Source organism: Hypomesus transpacificus, chromosome 19, assembly GCF_021917145.1.
Source record: "Hypomesus transpacificus isolate Combined female chromosome 19, fHypTra1, whole genome shotgun sequence".
NCBI classification, from domain to species: domain Eukaryota; kingdom Metazoa; phylum Chordata; class Actinopteri; order Osmeriformes; family Osmeridae; genus Hypomesus; species Hypomesus transpacificus.
In genome coordinates this window covers 1542576-1564075 of record NC_061078.1, presented here as the reverse complement: position 1 = coordinate 1564075, position 21500 = coordinate 1542576, and the positions used below count along the sequence as shown (strand labels likewise).

At 45.3% G+C, this 21500-nt stretch overlaps 1 protein-coding gene across 1 annotated transcript; it reads left to right on the top strand.

The window, feature by feature from the left end:
• Positions 1-3069: 3069 nt before the first annotated feature.
• On the top strand, positions 3070-18393 carry tnfaip8l3 (tumor necrosis factor, alpha-induced protein 8-like 3). The gene is made up of 2 exons (XM_047041834.1): positions 3070-3476; positions 16651-18393. The coding sequence occupies exons 1-2, from the start codon at positions 3431-3433 to the stop codon at positions 17211-17213; spliced, it is 609 nt and encodes a 202-aa protein (XP_046897790.1). The 5' UTR covers positions 3070-3430; the 3' UTR covers positions 17214-18393.
• Positions 18394-21500: the final 3107 nt, after the last annotated feature.

Below are 21500 nucleotides of genomic sequence, written 5' to 3'. Positions count from 1 at the left end.
CTGTTCCTGTATGACAGCATAGGGGGCAGGATGCCAGGCTAACGGCATAACACAAATGATTATAAGAGACCATCGGAAACTAAAAGGACTGACGTCCTCTCTCCATCTCTGATGGGTCAAAGCATGCTGGTCTTTATGCTCTCATGAACTCTGCTGCCCTTCCTTTTACACCACACACAAACAAACACACACAATATCGTATAACATTTACTGATACGCCAACAGCCAACAATAGTATATTGTGTGTGTGTGTGTATATCTGTGTGTGTTCTCAGCTCATTGTTAAGGCTTTGCAACCATGGAACAATCGAAGGTCATCAATACTGTCATAAAATCTGTTGTGACTTTATAGACCGGCCTAATGTCACGCATTCACATTGATGTTCTTTCCGAAATAAAACATTTTCAACATGTTGAGTTGCTGTCATGTCGTTGACTAAGAACGGTTCAAACTTTCAGATCCAAATGTCTTGCTATTTCTCGAACATTGTAGCTCTTTCATTGGCCTGGTCCTGCCGGAGAGACCCAGGATTGGCCCACTGCCAGGAGAGACTCAGGATTGGCCCACTGCCAGGAAACAGACCAGATCAAAGGCAAACTTGCACTTTGTGGCCTTTTCATGCGGCCTGTTTGTCCTACTCAGCTCATTGATTTCCAGTTCCACATTACAGACGAGGAAGTAGAACCGAGCTGTCTGTCTGCCTGCCTGTCTGTCTGTCTGCCTGTCTGTCTGTCTGTCTGTCTGTCTGTCTGTCTGTCTGTCTGTCTGTCTGTCTGTCTGTCTGTCTGCCTGTCTGTCTGTCTGTCTGTCTGTCTGTCTGTCTGTCTGTCTGCCTGCCTGCCTGTCTGCGTGTCTGTCTGTCTGTCTGTCTGTCTGTCTGTCTGTCTGTCTGTCTGTCTGTCTGTCTGTCTGTCTGTCTGTCTGTCTGCCTGCCTGTCTGCCTGTCTGCCTGTCTGTCTGTCTGTCTGTCTGTCTGTCTGCCTGCCTGTCCGTCCATCTACAAATGTAAGCTCTGTGTCACTGTTTGGACAAGTCTGCAAGAGAGGACTCTGAGATGTATAAACAAACTTTAGTACTGTTTAATCCTCCACAGTCATTATGCTTCATTAGGCTGTGGTCTGGCTTTGCTCTGCTGTCCCTGCTGACAGAGTCTTTGGCAGCACTTTCCCTCTGAGGCTGTGGGATGCTGGGTCTGGCGGTGACAGACAGGCAGACAGACAGGCAGGCAGACAGACAGGCAGACAGACAGACAAGCAGACAGACAGACAGACAGACAGACAGACAGACAGACAGACAGACAGGCAGACAGACAGACAGACAGGCAGGCAGGCAGGCAGGCAGGCAGGCAGGCAGGCAGACAGACAGTCGTATCTGTGCCCACTGTACACATAACTGGCCCATTAATCTGGGCTTGTTACTGTAATAGTGACATCCCTGCAGTAATTATCTCTTTAATTTGATCCTAGGCTTGTCTGTGATTGAACTTGACAAATTACCTTAAGTAAGACTCAATTGAACAAATGACCTCAGAGCTCTCAGTCTTTTCATCGTTTGAAATGTCAAGTTTTGTTTTTCTGCCAGTGGGACTGTTACGTGATCAACAGTGATTGGAGACGAGTGTTTTGGAGACCAGCATGTTATTTGTGTACTGTATGATACAGAGACGCAGAGATGTCAGAGGTGTGTTGTAACAGACCATGACGAGAACAGACACCCTCTCCATGGCATCTCAAAGGTGTGAACTAAACATCTATTGTTGGCAGCCCAGACTTGTAGTGAAGATTGCTGACACAATAATAAGTCAAATATGGCTATTATTAGGCTACACGCACCCACTCTGCATGACGTGTGGATGGTATTGCCCTGGGCGAGCAAGAAAGGGCCATCTGCTGCCCGATGATCCTGCTGAGCACCAGTCGGCTCAACACCTGCAAAATACTGCCATGGCAACTGTTGTCTTGCACCTACCCACACTGATATGCAGGTTTTCTGTATACACTAGCTTGTGTGAGGAAGAGGTTGATCCGTGTGTCCCTAGAAGGCCACGTATAGATCTAGGAATGCACTTTGTGTAACCTCTGGAGAGCGAGGAAGTAGATAATAGTCTCCAAACTTAGTTATGACCGCATCACCTGTGTACCGTTTCCCTTGTGCATCATTCGTGTAATGTGTGCTGTTTAAGGGCACGTTTTGGTGGTTACTATATCTGTACTGTTCAGCTAATATATATAATTGCCATCTGAGAGACATGTGCCTCACTCATGCAAGCCACTCTGTTGTGGACTGGCGGCATGATCCAACCCTTTTCTAATCGTTGTGCCTCTGTCCGGTCTACCTATTACTGTAAGATATCTCGTCCTTACACACACCCAATATCAACCACTGTGCTTTGTCAGTCGGTTAAACTGTTCCATTCTAGTTACGCCGGACTTGTTTCGATGTGTTGGTTGCGCGGGGTTTCTGATGGGAAGCAGAAAAATGCTAAATATTTCAAAACAGAGCCATGAGTATCCAGGTCATGTGACCAGGCAGTTACGGTAATGCTGATAGGGGGACAGACAGGCAGCAAAAGAGGATGTACTGTCAATTTGACAGTCAGATATGCGGGCAGACAAACAAGTCAGACAGTCAGTTGTGTGGTGATGAGTCAGATAGACCAAATCCCTCCAGAGACAGGCTCTCTGTCAAACAACCAATAAGAGAAATTAGAGTTTTTTTCACTGGTGAGAGAGTTGAGCTTCTGTGGCTGGCTCAAAACGGTCCCTTTCCTCTCTGAAACACAGGCTCACTGAGTCAGACAGGCAGAGAGGGACTGAAACAGCAAGAGAAAGACAGGCAGAGAGAGAGAGAGAGTCAGAGCAAGAGAGAGAGAGAAAGAGAGAATGAGAAAAGGGAGAGAGAATGAAAAAGTTTGTGTGAAACTGCGATAAGGAAAGCGGAGAGAGAAAAGAGAGAGTTTGAGCGTGCAGAGTGTGTGTGACAGCAGAGAGAGTAGAAGAGAGTGGGAGGGAACCAGAGGCTGCTGGAGGGGAGGAGGGAGGGACAGAGGGACGGAGGGAGAGAGGGAGGGACGGACTTCAAGTGAGAGAGGGAGGAATCTAAAAAGGGGGAAAGTGTTGGAAAAGAACGGGGAGACAGGAGAGTGGGCACAGGCACAGAGAGGGAGGGAGTCAGGGAAAGAAGAGAGCACGGGAAAGAGACCGAGAGGGCAAAAAAAAAGGAGGAAAAGGAGCTCAGCTCAGCAAATAGCAGGCAGGCTCTCAGTTGCCCAGTAGCATTCCTCCTTAAGTTTCAGTTCTTTCTGCCAGGAAAGAGAAGAGAAGAAAAGAGGTCTCCCCAGAAAAGAGGGTTCTCTGGTTACCTAGACCAGTAGCTTCTCTGGGAGAAGAGAAAGTCCGAAAACCGAAGAGTTGCCACAGCCGGAGGAAGATGGATTCTGACTCGGGAGAGCAGAGCGAGGGAGAACTGTCACCAGGTAAGACAGCTTCCCTTGACATGGAAGGTTTACCTTCCTCAATCAAATGCTGAGCTGGATTATTTACTGTTCCTTCACAGGTTTTTGTGTGGGAGGCTAAACCAATCTGATCCTAAATCTGCCCGGTCAAATGGCAGCACCTGATTAGCTATGTATTCTTGTATGTGAGGAAACTGACCTCTGATGTCCACAAGCCAACTGGCTGCCTCCCACTGTGTCAGACTTTAAGCCGGCTCTCGGGATGACGGAGCAGGCAAGCTCCAGCACGTGTTAAGGGGCAAACTCATCAACACATCTAACTTGTACTGGGACGCTGGAGCCCCTGGGGCCCCTGGAGACCCCTCCAGAACCTCCAGTCTCTCTTTCCCTTGGAACATTGTCATGGGAAAGATCGATGTTTAAAAATACACTGTTTACTAGGTCTGTGGTTGTGTGTGGGGTTGTGTTTACTGGATATCTCGCTGTGTGTTTGTGTGTGTGTTGGGGGGGGGAGGGGGGGGGGGGGTAAGGTGATTTTATGGTATTACAGCCTCGGATAAAGATTTACTTCATAAAGACATCAAATTCCAAAGGTTTCTACACACACATACATACTCACACACACAAACACACATCGTTGTGTCTGCAGAGTGTGAACTAAATGTCTTCCAGACTTTTCCAGTAACACTAAAACATATGGGAACATCTACTCATTACGTTAAATGGTGCCATGGTTTTGTCTTTGGATACCCTGCCTTCGTTTTGCTAGTTAGTATTCCTCCACAGTATGCTCACATGTAAAGCTACAGTATGAGATGTAGGCAACCCTTTAGATTCAGGTGCTTGTCATGAATATTAGTTAATAGGTAATAAGGCCTTAGTAAATTGATAAGTGTTATTAACTCTTGTCAATGTTAATAAGAATCTTATAAGGGCATTATTACCTATTTACTAATGTATTCTCATCTTGCAATAACACTAACCCTAGCCATAACCCTAACCATTACTCATATTACTAGGCACCTATACACTTACGTAGTCTTCTTAACACAAAGTCAATACACATCTTATGAGGGCCTTATTATACGCTTATTACAATAACCTGGATCTAAAGCTCTACCTAAGGTGTACTACCCTGCATGGTCTTTGTGATTCCTCCCATCTCAGAGAGGTATGGATTTATTATCACAATGCCTGCATGTGTTTCTACCTGGCATTGCTTTTAACTAACTGACAGCTGTCTTGGGACTGAGATGTAATTGTTCTGGTCGAGGTAACATTAGTCAGACATCAACGCAGTCAAGTGTCTCTCACTTGGACTCTACCTCTGTCCCTCGGTTCCTATGTCTGTCTGCCCATCTGTCTGTCCATCTGTCTCCCACGAGTGACCAAAGGAGAGGGTTATTCTGATCCATTAGGACCAGACGGCAGAGCAGAGGCTGTCGGTAGTCAGTAAGTAAGAATTAAGAATACTTATTCATTGGAGGCTGTGTGTGTGGACACAGTGAGATGGATCAAGGTCCTTATCCATCAAACAGCTTTACACGTCTCGCCCGCTCATCTGTGGACTAAAAGCTTCGGTTTGCCCTCTCACTGTTTGGTGGAGGTGGTTGTTGTGTAAACAAATCCTGTTGTCGAACCGCCTCCCCCCTCCTGCACAGTTTGTTGGCGTGTGACAGTTTGGGCTTTACTATCTATAAGCTTTGTTTATCCCCCCCATGCTGCCGCTGGGAAGTTGCTTTGACTGGATTTGGCATTTAGACTACTACATCTACATCACTACATCTACATCACTACATCTACATCACTACCTCTACATCACTACATCTACATCACTACATCTACATCGCTACATCTACATCACTACATCTACATCACTACATCTACATCGCTACATCTACATCGCTACATCTACATCACTACATCTACATCTACATCGCTACATCTACATCGCTACATCTACATCGCTACATCTACATCACTACAACTACATCACTACATCTACATCGCAACATCTCTTTTAGCACGCGTTCTCTCTCCCTCTCCCTCTCCCTCTCTCTCTCTCTCTCTCTCTCTCTCTCTCTCTCTCTCTCCCCCTCTTCACTGTTTCTCACTGGAGTTTTAATCCAGTCAAAGCTGGACTAGGAAGATCTCCCTGCTTAGTGTGATACTTTGTAGAGGAAGGGTCAGCCTTGGAAGTGTCAGGACTGAAGAAAAGGAAAACAGACAGTCCTTAGTGTGATACCGCTACTTTCTCTTCACTACGAGTGAGGCAGAGATGGGAGACAGGAAAGGAAAAAATTGTGATTCTGTTTTTTTTTTGCCTACCTCCATACACTCTGTGTGTGTGTGTGTACGTGTGTTTTTATCTCAGGATACTCCCACAGAAAGCCCCTCCCCCTCCACATACACAAGTATTATACACAGCGGCCTTCTCCATCCTGTGAGAGACCCCCATGAAAGGGGTCACAGTTCATTTGGACAAGAAGAAAGTAGATCCCCTTTCACACAGAGAAACTCCTCAAGCCAACAGCGGTATCAGAAGCCTCTCTGTTTTTCCAGCAGGAGGAATAGAAAACATCGGTTGAAGCCCCAATCGCGACCATCGCAATTCTCCATATTTCTGTATTCATTTCCCATGCAAAGCATGCGGGCATGTTGTTTACCGTAGAAAAGAGGAAGAGGCTATGATGTTGTGGTTGTAACACATTGTCAGTAATTCCTGGGAAAAGTGTGAAGTCAGAAGGGCTTTGTTTTGTAGTTTGACAGTAAACAATCGGAAAGGCCCAGTGTCAGAGAGGTAGAGATGAGCCAGCGTCAGGATCTGGGAGAATCAGCCAGGGTCCTCATGGCATAGCAGGGAAAGTCATTATCTGGAGGGCTTGACCAGCATACCAGAAACACTCCATCGACACTCCATCGACATGTGACCGAAAGTCAAAAGAAGTGAAAACGGCCCTGTCAGTAGAGAAATGGCTACGGGCACATGACTAAGACACATGACTACACACATACACACACAGGCATGCATAGACCTTCATTGATCCTTTTCTTTTTCTCTCTGAACCATAGCTCCTTCCTCCCCCCCCCCTCTCTCCATCTCTCGCTCTCTCTCTCTATCTCTCTCTCACTTGCTCTTCTTTGCTTATCTGGCCTGCAGATGTAGACTCAGCTATCAGCATTCATCTTCACCACGTACTGTCTACACACTCACCCACACACAACACAACACACACCACACACACACTCTGCAGATGGAAAATCTGTGAGCTCAAGACAAGAAAAGGGGGGGGGGGGGGGCTCCTGACTGGAAAAGACGAATCAGGAGAAAGTTATTTTTTGTCCTGTGGCAGTAAAGACAAGTTTGGGTTGTAAATACCAGAATGCCAGGGTGTGAGTGTGTACTTGTGTGTGTGTGTGTGTGTATGTGTGTGTGCGTGTGTGTGTATGGAATACTGACTTAAAGGTCAGGCATTTAGTGGTGTTTGGAGAACAATTTGGGACTGAAAGTTACCCCACTTACAGTTTTAGACCTTGGTAGACCCTTTACTAAAACATGAAATTAGACCACCAGAACTGACTGGGCCTTGAATGTGTCTGGTGGAGTCGAGGGTGTAAGACTGCCTCTCCAAGAGCCACGTGTCGGCTAGGAGACGGGTCTGGACAGCACAATACAGCTGCAGCTTCACTGCATGTGTGCCCATATGTCTGTTGTCTGCATGAATGTAACATGAATGTGGGAGTCAGATGGCTGAGCGGTGAGGGAGTCGGGCTAGTAATCAGAAGGTTGCCGAATCGATTCCCTGCCATTCCCCGCCGTGCCGTGCCGTGATGTTGTGTCCTTCTGCAAGGCGCTTCACCCTACTTGCCTCGGGGGGAACGTCTCTGTACTTACTGTAAGTCGCTCTGGATAAGAGCGTCTGCTAAATGACTAAATGTAACAGTGCGTGTCTGTTTGTGTACCTCTTTATCTCTGTGTAAACAAATAATCTTTCCAAATGGTAAAAAGTACTACATGTAATTTATCTCTTAATCATAGTATAGAAATATTACCTGAGTGAGTGCATGTGTCCCAATGTCAGTAACAGAGAGACCAGTGTACAGTGTGTTTGTAGATGTGTATGTGCGTGTGTGTTTGTGTGTGTTCCCTGATATCACATTGTGTTGTTACTTGCAGCTGCTCTTACCCTGGGGATAGAATGGCACTGGACTGTAACCTTGACCATGAACCATCTCAAGGACATACACACATACACACACAGTTTGTCACTATACTAGAACTACATTAACGTAGACTGCAAATGCTTTTGATGCAGAGCCACAGAAACTGTGACTGTGAGTGGTGAGCTACTCTGTTTTAGATTCTTTGAGCTTCCCTTTTACCTGAAAAGGAAGTAAACAAATGAAGAGGCCGAAGTTCTGGGGAGAGCTGGCTAAGCAAGGCTGTGTGTGTGTGTGTGTGTGTGTGTGTGTGCGTGTGTGTGTGTGTAAGGCTTCCTAAGTGATGCCACAGCATGCTGAGTCTTGGCGGAGGCCTGTCCCTTCAGAGCGCTGAGGGAAAGACGGCTCGGACACCAGAAAATGGCTCTTTTCAAACACCCTCCACATTCCTCTCACAGGCAGAACTCGATTCAAGTGTACAACTCCAGTTCACAGATGGACAATGCTGACGGGATTGAGACTAACTGTGGACTGTGTGACTTCCCAATGTGTGAAAGTAGGAAGTTACCAAGTAAAAGGAGAAGAAGCAAGAATAATAAGCAGATCTCAAAACTATCTGCTCTCGTCCAATTCCTTCTTCCAGTCATATCTTCCGTACCATATGCTCCCTTCACCGCCTCACTGCTTGGCTAATTCAATTAGAAACAAGCAGCATTCAAACATAACAGCTATATGTCTGTCTTCTCTTCTCAAGGAATACTTCCGATGAGCAAGCCAAAAGCTTTCAATCTGTCCGTCAGTGAACTCAGCTCAATTCATTTCCATTCTAACGAACTTACAGTAATGGTCATTAACTGGCATGATATGAATAGCTAAAATACTCTTTCCATGCCTCTTCTGTTTCCATCATCACTCTCTTTCTCTTTCTAGCTCTCTCTCCCTAACTCTCTCTCTCTCTCCCTCCCTCCTCTCTCTCTCTCCCTAACTCTCTCTCTCCCTTACTCTCTCTCTAGCTCCTTCTCTCTCTCTCTTTCTCGCTTTGTGACTACAGTCTCTCTCTTTCCCGGGTTCTCTCTCTCTCTCGCTCTCTTTCTCTATCTCTTATTCTCTCTGGCTCTCTCTCTCTTTCCCGGGTTCTCTCTCTCTCTCACTCTCTCTCTCTCTCTCTCTCTCTCTCTCTCTGGCTCTCTCTATCTCTTATTCTCTCTGGCTCTCTCTCTTCCTTCCTCCATGGCTGTGGAGACATGGCATGAGAAATGAGACCTTAAATATGGAAAAAGGAGAGCTTGTTGTCTGGGTGCCAGGCCAAAGAGAGCAAAGGCTGGGCATTTCTTACTGCTCCGTTTTTATTAGACTCCTTCACAAAGTCTGTCATTACAGTTTGCACACATACACACTAACAGACACACACACACTAACAGACAGACACACAGTCTGTCATTGCAGTTTGCACACACGGACACACACACACACTAACAGACACACACAAAGTCTGTCATTATAGTTTACAGTTACAGGCAGCGCTGTGAGATTATTACAGAAGCCCTGCATTATTAAAGCTGACTTCCAGCCAGGGCAAACCCACCTTCACTGAGACATCCAGACAGCACAATTATATAAGATCCCGTTGGTCATATCAAAGCAGCAGGATACAAACCTCAACCATCCCCCACAGACTGATGGATGTTGAGTTTAAACTGGTGAGGTCGATGGAAGCAGTTTTTCAGATCAACTCCCAGATGAGAGGAAAGAGACATTGTACATGTTCTCATGTCTGTCCACCGTGACATCCAGCCCTCGCTGGGCCAAAAGTGACACGTTATCAGCCATGTGACCTTTGTTGTTCTTTTTCCACCCCGAGCGAAGTTGCTGGACTGTAACTTTTTGTGGTTGTGTTGCGGCCTGAGGTGGAAAAGAAGCCAGGGAGTAAGCAGGTGTGTGACAGGCTGTCTGTGTCTCACCCTGGCAGGCCATCAGGCCGCTGACACAGCAGTCAATCCCACGTCTGTCCCCCCTCCTCCTCACCCTATCTCACCCCTCCTCCTCACCTCATCTCAGCTCCACAGAGACCTGACCGTTATAGAATGTGCTCGCCACACACACACACATGCACACACAGCCATTTGAGCTTCAATCTCGGTCTGATTTTTGTCAGTCCCAGAGGGCTAGGTGGATGAAGAGATGGGGCGATGTTGAGAGAGAGAGACAGAAATAGAGGGAGGGCGGAAGAGAACGGAAGAGAAGGAAGAGAGAGACAGAGTATAAGACAGGTACAGGGACAGGCTGAGAGACAGTGAATGTCATGGACTTTAATCTGGCTTTTAGGCAAATGCTTTTTTCTCCCAGTGGAGAGTGAAAGAGTGGCTCCTAAGTGCTTCACCACAGCTCTTACAGTAAGACTGCTCAACCCTTGCTCCTGTTAAGCCCCTCCCCCCCTCCCCCCCCCCAGCCCAAACTCAGAGACCAGATCCCAGGTCAACACCGCATGGTTGAGTATCACGTGTTCATTTTTCAAAGAATCACAGTAATGATTTGTGACAACAATAGAATTGTGCCAATTTTTTACTTGAGCTAATAAAAAGGTTAACTTAAGAGGACATAAAAGTCATAAAATAGGTTACATTTTAACTTTTTCAGAGGGGCTAAATGTGTCTTCGATGAAAACAACTGGGTTACTGTAAAGGATTCCTTCTGACCCAGGTGCATACTGGGAAATAGCAAAAGTAAATTAGGACGAATTGGGGAAGAGGAGAGATAGAGAGAGAGAGACAGAGAGAGAGAGGAGAGAGAGAGAGAGAGAGAGGAGAGAGAGAGAGAGAGAGGAGAGAGAGAGGAGAGAGAGAGAGGAGAGAGAGAGAGAGAGAGAGAGAGAGAGAGTGAAAAGTCTCTGCTGAAAACTGATGTGGCGTGACAAAGTCTTCATTTATACCAGCAACTGGGCAATGTTACTGCAGCTGTGAAGTGTGAGCGTGTGTGTGAGTGTGTGTGTGTATGTGTGTATGTGCGCGCGCGAGTGTGAGCGGTGTGTGAGTGTGCCTATGTGTGCCTGAGTGTGGATGTATGAAAGTGATACTGCAAGAGAGAAGTAGACCTATACTGAATGCAGGTCCAGTTGTGTGCAGTTCCAGAAGTACACAGCTCCTTTCTCTCTCTCTCTCTCTCTCTCTCTCTCTCTCTCTCTGGCTCTCTCTCTCTTTCCCGGGTTCTCTCTCTCGCTCTCTCTCTCTCTTATTCTCTCTCTCTCTCTCTCTCTCGCTCTCTATCTCTTATCTCTCTCTCTCTCTCTCTCTCTCTCTCTCTCTCTCTCTCCCTCCCTCTCTCTCTCTCTCTCTCTCTCTCTCTCTCTCTCTGGCTCTCTCCTCTCTTTCCCGGGTTCTCTCTCTCGCTCTCTCTCTCTATCTCTTATTCTCTCTCTCTCTCCTCCTCTCTCTCCTCTCTCTCTCTCTCTCTCTCTCCTCTCTCTATCTCTTATTCTCTCTTTCCTCTCTCTCTCTCTCTCTCTCTCTCTCTCTCTCTCTCTCCAGACCTCCTAAGATGGATATCAGATCACATCAACAACCCACCACATCAGCCGACCATTTGTAGAGCCTCACAGGGATGATTTACACCTCATAAAACAGACAAGATGGAAACTCCTTTCCTGGCTCTGCATGACTGACACATTGTTTTCCTATTCACACAGTCAAGAGACAGTGAGATGACACTGCAGAACTTTAGAACAAGCTGACAAACCATCACTGGCTAAGAAATCAGAACATCTATTCATTTTTTATTCGCAAAACCTTTTGGACATGACATTTTCAGAGATACAATTCTGTGAAAGGGCAATGTCGTGACTGGTGTGGGTGATTGATGAAACAGCCCACATTGATAATTGGCTTGATAATGCCACCATGAACAACGCAAGGTTCACACAGAACTCTCCTGTAGAGTTTGGTGGAGAAAAACCTTTCCGCACAGATCGCTGAACCCAACCCCATCAAACACCATTAGGAGGAATTCTATTACATCTGCAAGTCATGCCTAATCGTCTAACAGTGGTTAAGTGTTTTGCCTCAATAATGCTCTTGTGGCTGAATGGAACCAAATTCTGCGTCAATGTTCCAGCGTCTGTTGCAAGGCTTTCCCAGAGGAGTAGAGGCAGTTCTAGAAGCAATGATGCACAGCAGCAATGAGGACCAACTCAATTCTACAGCAATCTACTATTACTGTCATGCTCATGATCTGGGAATTACGTGTATGTCAACATCTCTTTTCTTTGTGTCCAGAGTGACTGCCATTACTCTTGTGTTGTTTACACTAATCATGTTCAGGTCACAAAGCCCCGACAGGCTGTATCCAGAGCATAGCATGGTAAATAAAGGTCTTTAGCTACAGCAGTCACACACACCGACACACAATACTACCCACACTGATACACACACACACGTGCAAACACACACCCCGCACATTCACCCAACCACTCAAAACTGACATATGAGTTTTGTTGTGCACACTAAGATTCAGCTTCAGGCCTACGCTGATACACACACACACACACACATGCAAACACGCACACACACACACAGTGATGAAGGTGAGGCAGGCTTAGAGCCATCAAACAGATGTTACCACGGACACAAAGATGGGCCTTGTGACCTTCACACAGTCACGCCATCATGCAGCCCACACAACACCCTGTCTTTCACTGATGGTGCTCCTTCCACATCGTGTGTTTGTTTGTGTAGGTGTGTGTGTGTTTGCTCGTCTCTGTGTGTGTGTGTGTGTGTGTGTGTGTGCGTCTGTGTATGTGTTGATGGCAGTTTTTACCACGGGTGAGAATGAGCTGGAATGCTGCACATGTAAACAAAGCAGTGTATTTTTACTGGCAACTCAAAACAGGCAGCCATTGTTGTTAGCGTGTGTGTGAGATTAGGGGTGAGGGATACCTGATATGTCAGTTAGCCAGGCTGTGTGCACATAGGCAGGGCCTTCTCTGGATGGAAATGTCAGGAGGACAGTTGTCCAGAGGATGGGCCATGGAAGCCTTGGCTGAGGTACCAGGCAGTATTGTCAAAGCAGAGACGAGCTGATCTAGTCTCCGACAACACTGTCTGATTTGCATTCCACAGCTAGGATGAAAACTCTCTCTCTCTCACACACACACACACACCCTACTGTATTACAGAGCCCAGTTGTTAAACATGTCTGAATTACGAACAGGATAACATACACATAGACACACGCACACAATACACACCCACACAAACATCGACTATGGTCTCCACCAGACAGCCTGGCCACTCAGGAAAAGCAGTCTTGCGGCTGATCAGGCATGTCTGCCGCTGCCTTGGGGGGTTCAGCCCAGGAAAGGGCAATCCAGTTTGTGTTAGCTGCTGTTTCTGCTAATGGACAAATCCTCTGGTTACTTTGGACCCAGACCAAAACAAGCCTTCCATACCACGGCTGAGCCTCATGCCCGCCGGACCCCACCTCTGCATTCCGGCTCATGACCAGCCTCTATGTGCTCCACCTTCCCTGGATGTGTGTCCTGATGCAACACAGCCAAAACTGTTGACTCAGCTTTCTAAAAACATTCGGATTGGAATAAAGAGAGTCTGTCTAGTCACCAGCCAGTCGACCCTGGCAAACTGTGAACACCACTCTCATTTTCTACTTTGAGTTGATGCTATCACCTTTATGGATTGATACATCGATTCGAGTCGGTTTCAAGTTTTTGGTTTCAGTCTCTGACTCTCTAACTCAAGGTATGGCAAGCTTGAGTCAATTAGTTTGATTTGTGAAAGGTTGTTCTCATGTGTCAGATAATCAGTCATTTGTGTGAATGTGTGTGCGTGTGATAAGATCGTGAGAACACAGGTTGACAACTCGGTCTCCAATGATGACAGGTCCGATTTGTATCCTTAAACTGACACAGTTCAGCCTTGTCAATCATTCCTAACAATAAATAAAGTGTGTGTGTGTGTGTGTGTGTGTGTGTTAGTACTTACTAAGGAATGGCTACAGAGATTATGAAGCCCCAAGAGTTTAGCTATTTTTAGGAGTCTACATAAACATTGTGTAAACAGGATTTTCTCAGAAAATGTTTTGCCCCCAAATTATACATTTTTGAATACTATAATTCCCCACAATCTCCATGAATTACTGTCCGATTATCTTTATAATCATATGCGTCACAATTTTAAATAGTTGAGATAAACCCAGGGACATATCTGCCGTCATTTAATCTGACCTTTGAAGCATGACTTCTCACATATGCATCATTGAAGCCTAGGAACAGGTGACAGTTGGCCAGCCACTTATATGTTATTGGGAAGATGAACAAAGGTTATAAAATACAATTTAGCTTTCTGAAAGATTTCCTTTCCCATTTCCTCCTTCATCGCTCTGTCACACACTCTTCATAGGTCCTCTTCTCCAGGGCCGCCCCAAGTCTTCACAGGGCCTTAAGCAGAATTGATTTGGGGGCCCCTTGGCGTTGTTAATATATATATATGTTTAAGAAAACATTAAACTGTAATTTAATCTGCTCTTGGGGGCCCAGTGGTGGCCACGGTGAACCTAAGCAGTCGCTTAGTTCGCTTATGCCTTGGGCCGTCCCTGCTCCTCTCTCTCCTTCTGTTACTTTTATTTGTCCGGGGTGTGAAAAGAGGGTACAAACTGAGGGCAGGACCGGAGATCAACCCTCTGACTCATCCCACAAGACTAAAAGGCACTTTTATTTGTATTTGTATGGGCATGTGTGAGTCTAGCAGCTATCAAAAACCAAACATTAAACCCCAATCATGAGTCATGTTTAATACGGCTATCAGATTTAGATTCTATCCTGGTAACTACGACATCCAATGGCCCTCAGGGCATCACTGACCAGCTGGAACAATGAGTAGATTCAGAGAACACAGGAAATTAGACTGGGCCGGAACAGCTTTTGATGACAGATACAGCTTTATCAAATGAAGGGCACAGCTAAATATCCTGGCCAGGCTAGTCAAATAGGAATGCAAATAAACCCAAGATTTACATGATTCTGTGCATGTTTACATATTCTGTCCCTTTTTGCAGCTTCCATTCAGTATTATATCCTAAATATATCTTGGAGACAGATTTATTTTTGTATTTTATTTTTACAGACTGATTCAAGCAAACAAGTTGGTTTTCCTAATTAGACTGGAAATGCCATGGTTTGTCACGAACACAAAATGTCATTGCAGAATTTCATGAATGTGAAATGCCATCGTTTCTCTTCACGCTAAACGAGTTCACATGAAATGACCCTATGAACGGGTACGAGCGTGTGCCTGTTATCATCACATAGACTTGATAAGGTCTCTACCATGATTACAAGTTTAGGATCCTGTCTTTATTTTACAGAGGAAGTAGTATGCTAGTACAAAAAAGTTGCTTAAAAAGAATTCCGATATGGAGTCCGAGTGTGACTCTGGTAGTTTGTAGATTTCTGTCAGTTCCAGGGGTACCCTGGGTAAAAAGATGAAGAACAAGTACATACAGAGTCCAACCCTCTCCTCCCCTCCTCCTCCCCCCCTCCCCCCCTCCCCTCCTCCTCCCTCCCCCCCCTCCTCCCCCCTCCCCCATCCCCAACTCTCTCACTTCTTTTCTGTCCTTTTCCTTTTCACTCCATGGCATCCCCTCTCTCTCTCTCTCTCTCTCTCTCTGTATATATGTATATATTAGTGCTGTCAAACGATTAAAATATTTAATCGCGATTAATCGCATTAATGTCATAGTTAACTCGCGATTAATCACAATTAATCGCACATTTCTATTTCTATCTATTCTAAATGTCCCTTGATTTCTTTTTGTCCCATTCTTTTTTTCAAATTTTAATGCTCTTATCAACATGGAAAAGTGGTTCGGATTGCTTCGTGCAAATATTTTTTGTTAATGAAAACAACATTGCAATCGCCTGGCTTTGACGAGGGGGCGGAGAATTTGCATCATCTGTGTGCTTGGCCATCAAGTGGTATTTCAGACTGGACGTGCTGCAATGATAGCTCATTTTACAACGACAAAACACACAGATCACTTTTGTCTTGTCAATGGAACCATTTGGCAAATTTTTAAAAGTAAACTTTCCATTCAGAATCTTATTGGCATCCATTTCGGCGTCTCGCGCTCGCCATCCACTCAAAACTTAAAGTTAACCTACTACCAGAGAATGTCTCATATCCGTAAACGGGCTCTGCTACTACGCTTTAGCCGGATCGCAAGCCAAACAAGTGTGTGGCGTGCCTGTTGTTTTGTTTCCGGTCTAGCTAGATCCGGTGTGGTGTTGTAGTTTTTCTACCTTCGGTAGTTGTTGCAACAGCATGTGAAAAAAAACTACAAAGTTTGCTAGGCCAAAAAGAGCGTTAATCGCGCGATAAATAAATTGACGCCGTTAATTTGGGTTTGCGTTAACGCCGTTAATAACGCGTTAAACTGACAGCACTAGTATATATATATAAATATATATATATATACGTGGGGGCAGGCAAAGTTTATGTGGAAAAGATAAATAAGGATCCCCCACCCCCTCAGCTTTAATCATAATAGGAGTTATCTGGTATGTAATCTGTAGCTGGGTGGCACCTAAATAAGAACCCCTGGGAGGCTTTGATCTCAGCTAGGCCACCAACTCCTCACATGGAAAGACTCACATGCCTACTTGCTGCTTGCTGCTGGCACTGCTCTGCAAGGTCACCCACCACACTCCCACTGTCCCTCCCCAGCCTGCAACACCACACTCTGAGAAGTTTGTTTAAATATATGACCCAAATGTTTGGGAGAGGAGTAGAACCAGAAGGGTTCTTATCGTGGTGTAAAGACATGGAGACAGCTGTTTGAGGCTTGGTGAAGCTCTCCAGACCATGTTGCAGGACCACAGCAGAGACAGCCTAGCATGACCAGGGAAAACGGCCTCCACCCTCTCGTGTAGATTGATGGACCTGAGTCATCCTTCTCCTTCACAAGTCTAAACACAGACGGTGAGCTATGTGTGACCCTGTGACTGATTCTCTCTCTCTCTCTCTCCCAGGTCAGGAGAGTTTTAACTCACGCTCGTTGGCCTTGCAGGCCCAGAAGAAGATCCTGAGCAAGATGGCGACTATGGCTGTGGCCAACATGCTAACGGACGACACCAGCAGTGAGATTCTGGACGAGCTGTACAAGGCGAGTCGGGAGTTTACCAAGAGCAAGAAGGAGGCCCACAAAATCATCAAGGACGTCATCAAGATAGCCCTCAAGATTGGCATCCTCTACCGCAATCATCAGTTCAGCCCGGACGACCTCGACACTGTCGAACGTTTCAAGAAAAAGATGAACCAGGCGGCCATGACCGCTGTCAGTTTCCACGAGGTCGAGTATACCTTTGACCGGAATATTCTCTCTGAGCTGCTTCTAGAGTGCAGGGACCTGCTGCACGCGCTGGTCGAGCAGCACCTGACGGCGCGGTCGCATGCGCGCATCGACCACGTCTTTAACCATTTCGCCAACGGGCAGTTCCTGTCAGAGCTGTACGGGGACAGAGACGAGTGCAGACTCTACCTCAGGAAGATCTGCCATGGAATCAACAAACTGCTGGACGAAGGAACACTTTAACCTTCTAAGTTTCACCTCATTTTCCCCCGTATGCCTCCTCATATGTTCTCTTTGTATGTGCCCTATACCCTTTCGAGATCGAAGCACCCATTGCTCCTCGTGTTTCCAATTTCGGTTGCTTTCCCCCTCCTCCATTTTCTATTGCATTTTTTCCAGATACTTTTTCTTCCCTGGATTTTTCTAACTAGCTTAATGGCTTTGATAAACACTTCTATAGGACAGACAGCGCCATGGCTCTGTGAGGAGTCTCGCCCAGACAGCTCGAGGTCTGCGTGGACCCATGGGATGAGAAACTGTACCAATTTCCACACACGCTGTTTAGAGAGCTTCAGCTGCATCAGTCTAGCATGCGTAGTGACTCAACCATTCAAGCCCTGCATAGATGGTTCAGAACGGTACGAAAGATCGATGGGCGTGATGCTTTACATCTGAGTTCGATGTTTTAATGACCGTGCATTGAATTCAATCAAGAGTAGGAAAACCTTTTTTTTCTGTTTTTGTTGCAACTATCGTGATCTAATGATCACGAAATGACGTCAATGATTTTAGCATGTAGTTTACTGGACACACTATGGGCCAAAAAAGGAAGACAATGCTTTGTAAATACACATAGTAGATATCTCTTTATCTCTAACCCTACCTTTTGTTTGTTGCCCTTTGTGTGGGTGTGATGGTGTTATTCAAATGTGATACCCATCAGTATCAAACCCAGGCCCACGCGGTCACTTTCTTTTTGCCAAATATGTAAATGCACGACCTTTCAGCACTTGTCAAATGCCTTCATGTCAACTTTGTTTCCTTTGGTGTTGTTGATTACACGTTACTTTTATACCCCAGCTATTATAAAGCTGCCTTTCTCAACTCGACATAATCAGGACTTTCATGCAACCAATGTCTTGCAGAGCTATGTTTGGAAAGCCAATTAACTCGAATTTTACAGGATCTCCAAAAGCTCGTTGGAATCTGTCTTTCAATGATTATTTGAAACATCATACATTCTGTAAACTCTGTAGTTTGGTGTTGATAAACATTGTCATTGTGTATGTGTTTGTGTGTCAGTGTGCATGTGCATTTGTGTGTGTGTGTGTGTCTGTGTACAACACAAACTATGACATCTGTACGTGTCTGTATCCTCTTTACCGGTATTTTATTAAATTCTCTAAAAACCTGTCTAATCTTACTTGAAGTATGACAGAAATACATACTTTATTTTTGTGTTTTCACCACCTCAACTTCTCTGCTCACCCCGCATCTCCATCTGCTGCAGATGTCCTAAATGTCTACTAATAGCCTGCATAGGTTCCTGTAAAGAACCACATTACACTAGGAGAGGTGGGGTTGGGCTTCTGCTACTGAGTGTAAAGTGAGATTAAGACACAGGTTGAGAATAGAGACAGAGATACAGAGAGAGAGAGATACAGAGAGAGAGAGAGATACAGAAAGAGAGAGATATACAGAGAGAGATACAGAGAGAGATACAGAGAGAGAGAGATACAGAGAGAAAAACACAGAGAGAAACAGAGAGAGAGAGAAACACAGAGACAGAGAGAGAGAGAGAGAGAGAGAGAGAGAGAGAGAGAGAGAGAGAGAGAGAGAGAGAGAGAGAGAGAGAGAGAGAGAGAGAGAGAGAGAGAGAGAGAGAGAGAGAGTGAAAAGTCTCTGCTGAAAACTGATGTGGCGTGACAAAGTCTTCATTTATACCAGCAACTGGGCAATGTTACTGCAGCTGTGAAGTGTGAGCGTGTGTGTGAGTGTGTGTGTGTATGTGTGTATGAGTCTGAAAAGAAAAGAGGTAAACTGAAGACCTCTAGTGGCATATCTGCTGAATGTCTGAAGGTTTTTTGGTGTTGGGCCTAAACCAAGCACCCATGCCTAGTCTCCTAAATACAGTGTAGTAAACTGGAGCTGGTACTATAGAAATAGAATCTGTTCTCTATTTCTGACTGCATTCTACAACACCCTGTGTTGATGGAGGATGACCTTGTTTAAGCGTGGTTTTCTTCCCCAGGTTATGGATGAGGCTCTTACTGTGACGGAGGGTGCCAGACGCCTGTTCAAATGACAAGCACTTGCTCTCAATATACACTGGGGGGCACTGTTGTCAAACGCAGACACGCAGCATCACTATATTACAGTGGAGGTCAGGTTGGTCTCAGAGATTTAGCCACAGAATTCTCACTGATTACGGTTAGCCACCAGGTGACAGTATATATGCATTTTTCACATGGAACTGGTAATTAGTGCTGAGGCAGACTGCAGCATTGGAGGAGAAATGATCAACTAACGTGCATGACCTTGCCACGAGTACAATAACGGTAATCATCAGTATCATCATTATACTAGCAATTATGCTAATGTACGTGTTTACCGGAGGTACGATGTTTTCAGTTAAAAACAATAACTTTTCCCTATAAGAATGTTATGTACGCTAATTAATCAGTCGGAGAGTTGTTTAGCAACACACATAGCTCAGTGTCAATGGAACTTCAGTTAATCATTTTGGAGCGGCCTGCTGCTTTTCACCCAATCATTTTCCAGCAATCCTGCTTCAGCCAATCGCCTTTGGCGAGGCAGGTCTTCCTCCTTGGCTTGTTTTGTAAACCACTGTGTGGAGAAAAGCACGGAAGTTCATAGGCTATTCAAAAGATACAATTGGGGGCTTTTCCTAGTTTCCATACTGACTGGCCCGGTCTTGAACTGATGTGGCGATGTTAGGTCTTGGGAGAACTGACCCAGATTTAACCCGTTGTACAAAGGCTGTGAAGCAGCAACTTGACCGGATGCCCTTTAAAAGAGAAGTCTGTCTGGCCTTCATCCATGCAGCTGTCCTGGTTCCAGTAACGACAGTCATACTACGATCACTGTCTGAGATTCTCAACCAGAGTCTGGACAAAAGACAGACATGGGAAGTGAGGGAAAAGCTCATTGCTCATCCCGCAAAAAAAAACGTTATGGAAGGCGGTTTGTGCCCGCTTGCAAGTGTCTCAACGAACCAAGAAAGACTCGTTTATGAGCACTTTAAGATATTTCCGCAACATTCGGATGAGAATTGGGGGCGCTGTTTCTCATGTTGTCATTTTTTTTTTATGTTGCCTATTGCAGCTTTAAGATTGCTGAGGCAGGCAGGAAGCAGGAACCACAGCTCTCCTGCAAAGGATGGCACCATTCCCAGCCTGCACTGCAACAAAAATTAATCATCCACTTTCTGCCAAAATAATTTGTACTGTAGCCAGCATGATCAAAAAAAGAATGTACATCCAAGTAACAGAATTTGCAGTAGTCTTGTATGAAGAAACTGGCCCACATGCTAAACAGGTCGCTTTGTGCAAGCTGTCCCAACAGATAGCTTTTTAATTCAATGTTTGGTCTGTGGTGATTTACTCATGATGTGAACGGATAAAACAAAGGGGTTTGTTGTTGGCGTTTTTATCTTTGGAATTGAAGTGCCAACCACACCCTCCCTTAGAGCGTGGAATTATCACACACAGTGTTTACTTAGGAGAGTATTCAGTCCCCTTATTCTTTCCCATGCGTTTGTGTTTTAAATGTAATTAAAAATGGATAAAATCGTATTTTTTACATTGATATACACACAATGACAAACTAAAATGGTATTTGTTCCCTTTGTTATTACTCAGCAACTGATAAATCAATCAAATGTAAATGTAACCCACTTCTTTTCACAACGACAAGACAAAAGAAACAGCTTTAACTAATCATTGGTCGCCATTGTCATCTTAAACACAAGACTAGGGATTAATTGGGCCTTAAAACCTAAAAGATAATACTCTGATTGAAATTTGAAAATGGCTGACCTGTTGTCTGAAGATGGGGCCAGAAGAAAAGGGTTGCACGCACGCACACACGCACGCACACAGGCAACAAGTTCAGTGGTGTTTACAGTTGGCCATAAAGTGCATAATTAAATGAAAGTCTTCCCAAGAGCACAGCAGGTTTATTAAAACATTGGCTGTGCACTTGCGTTGCCATCAATAGTTAAACTAATAGGTGGGTCTATCCTGGACCTATATTAGTGGAACATGTAGAACAATAAGGTTTACCTATCCATAAAAAAGACTGAATGGGTTGCAAACCCATAAAACAGACTCATATATCCATCACTTGTTTGATATGGGTCGATGTGGTAGTCAGCCCCTTTGCCATCCGCTGAATTGAGGCTGTTGCTGTAGCGATCGAATATATTGTAGGCCGTCAACGATTCTGACGCAGATAATGTGTCTGACGCACAACATATGGGCGGTTTTTCGGTTCTTCCTCCTCCTCCAT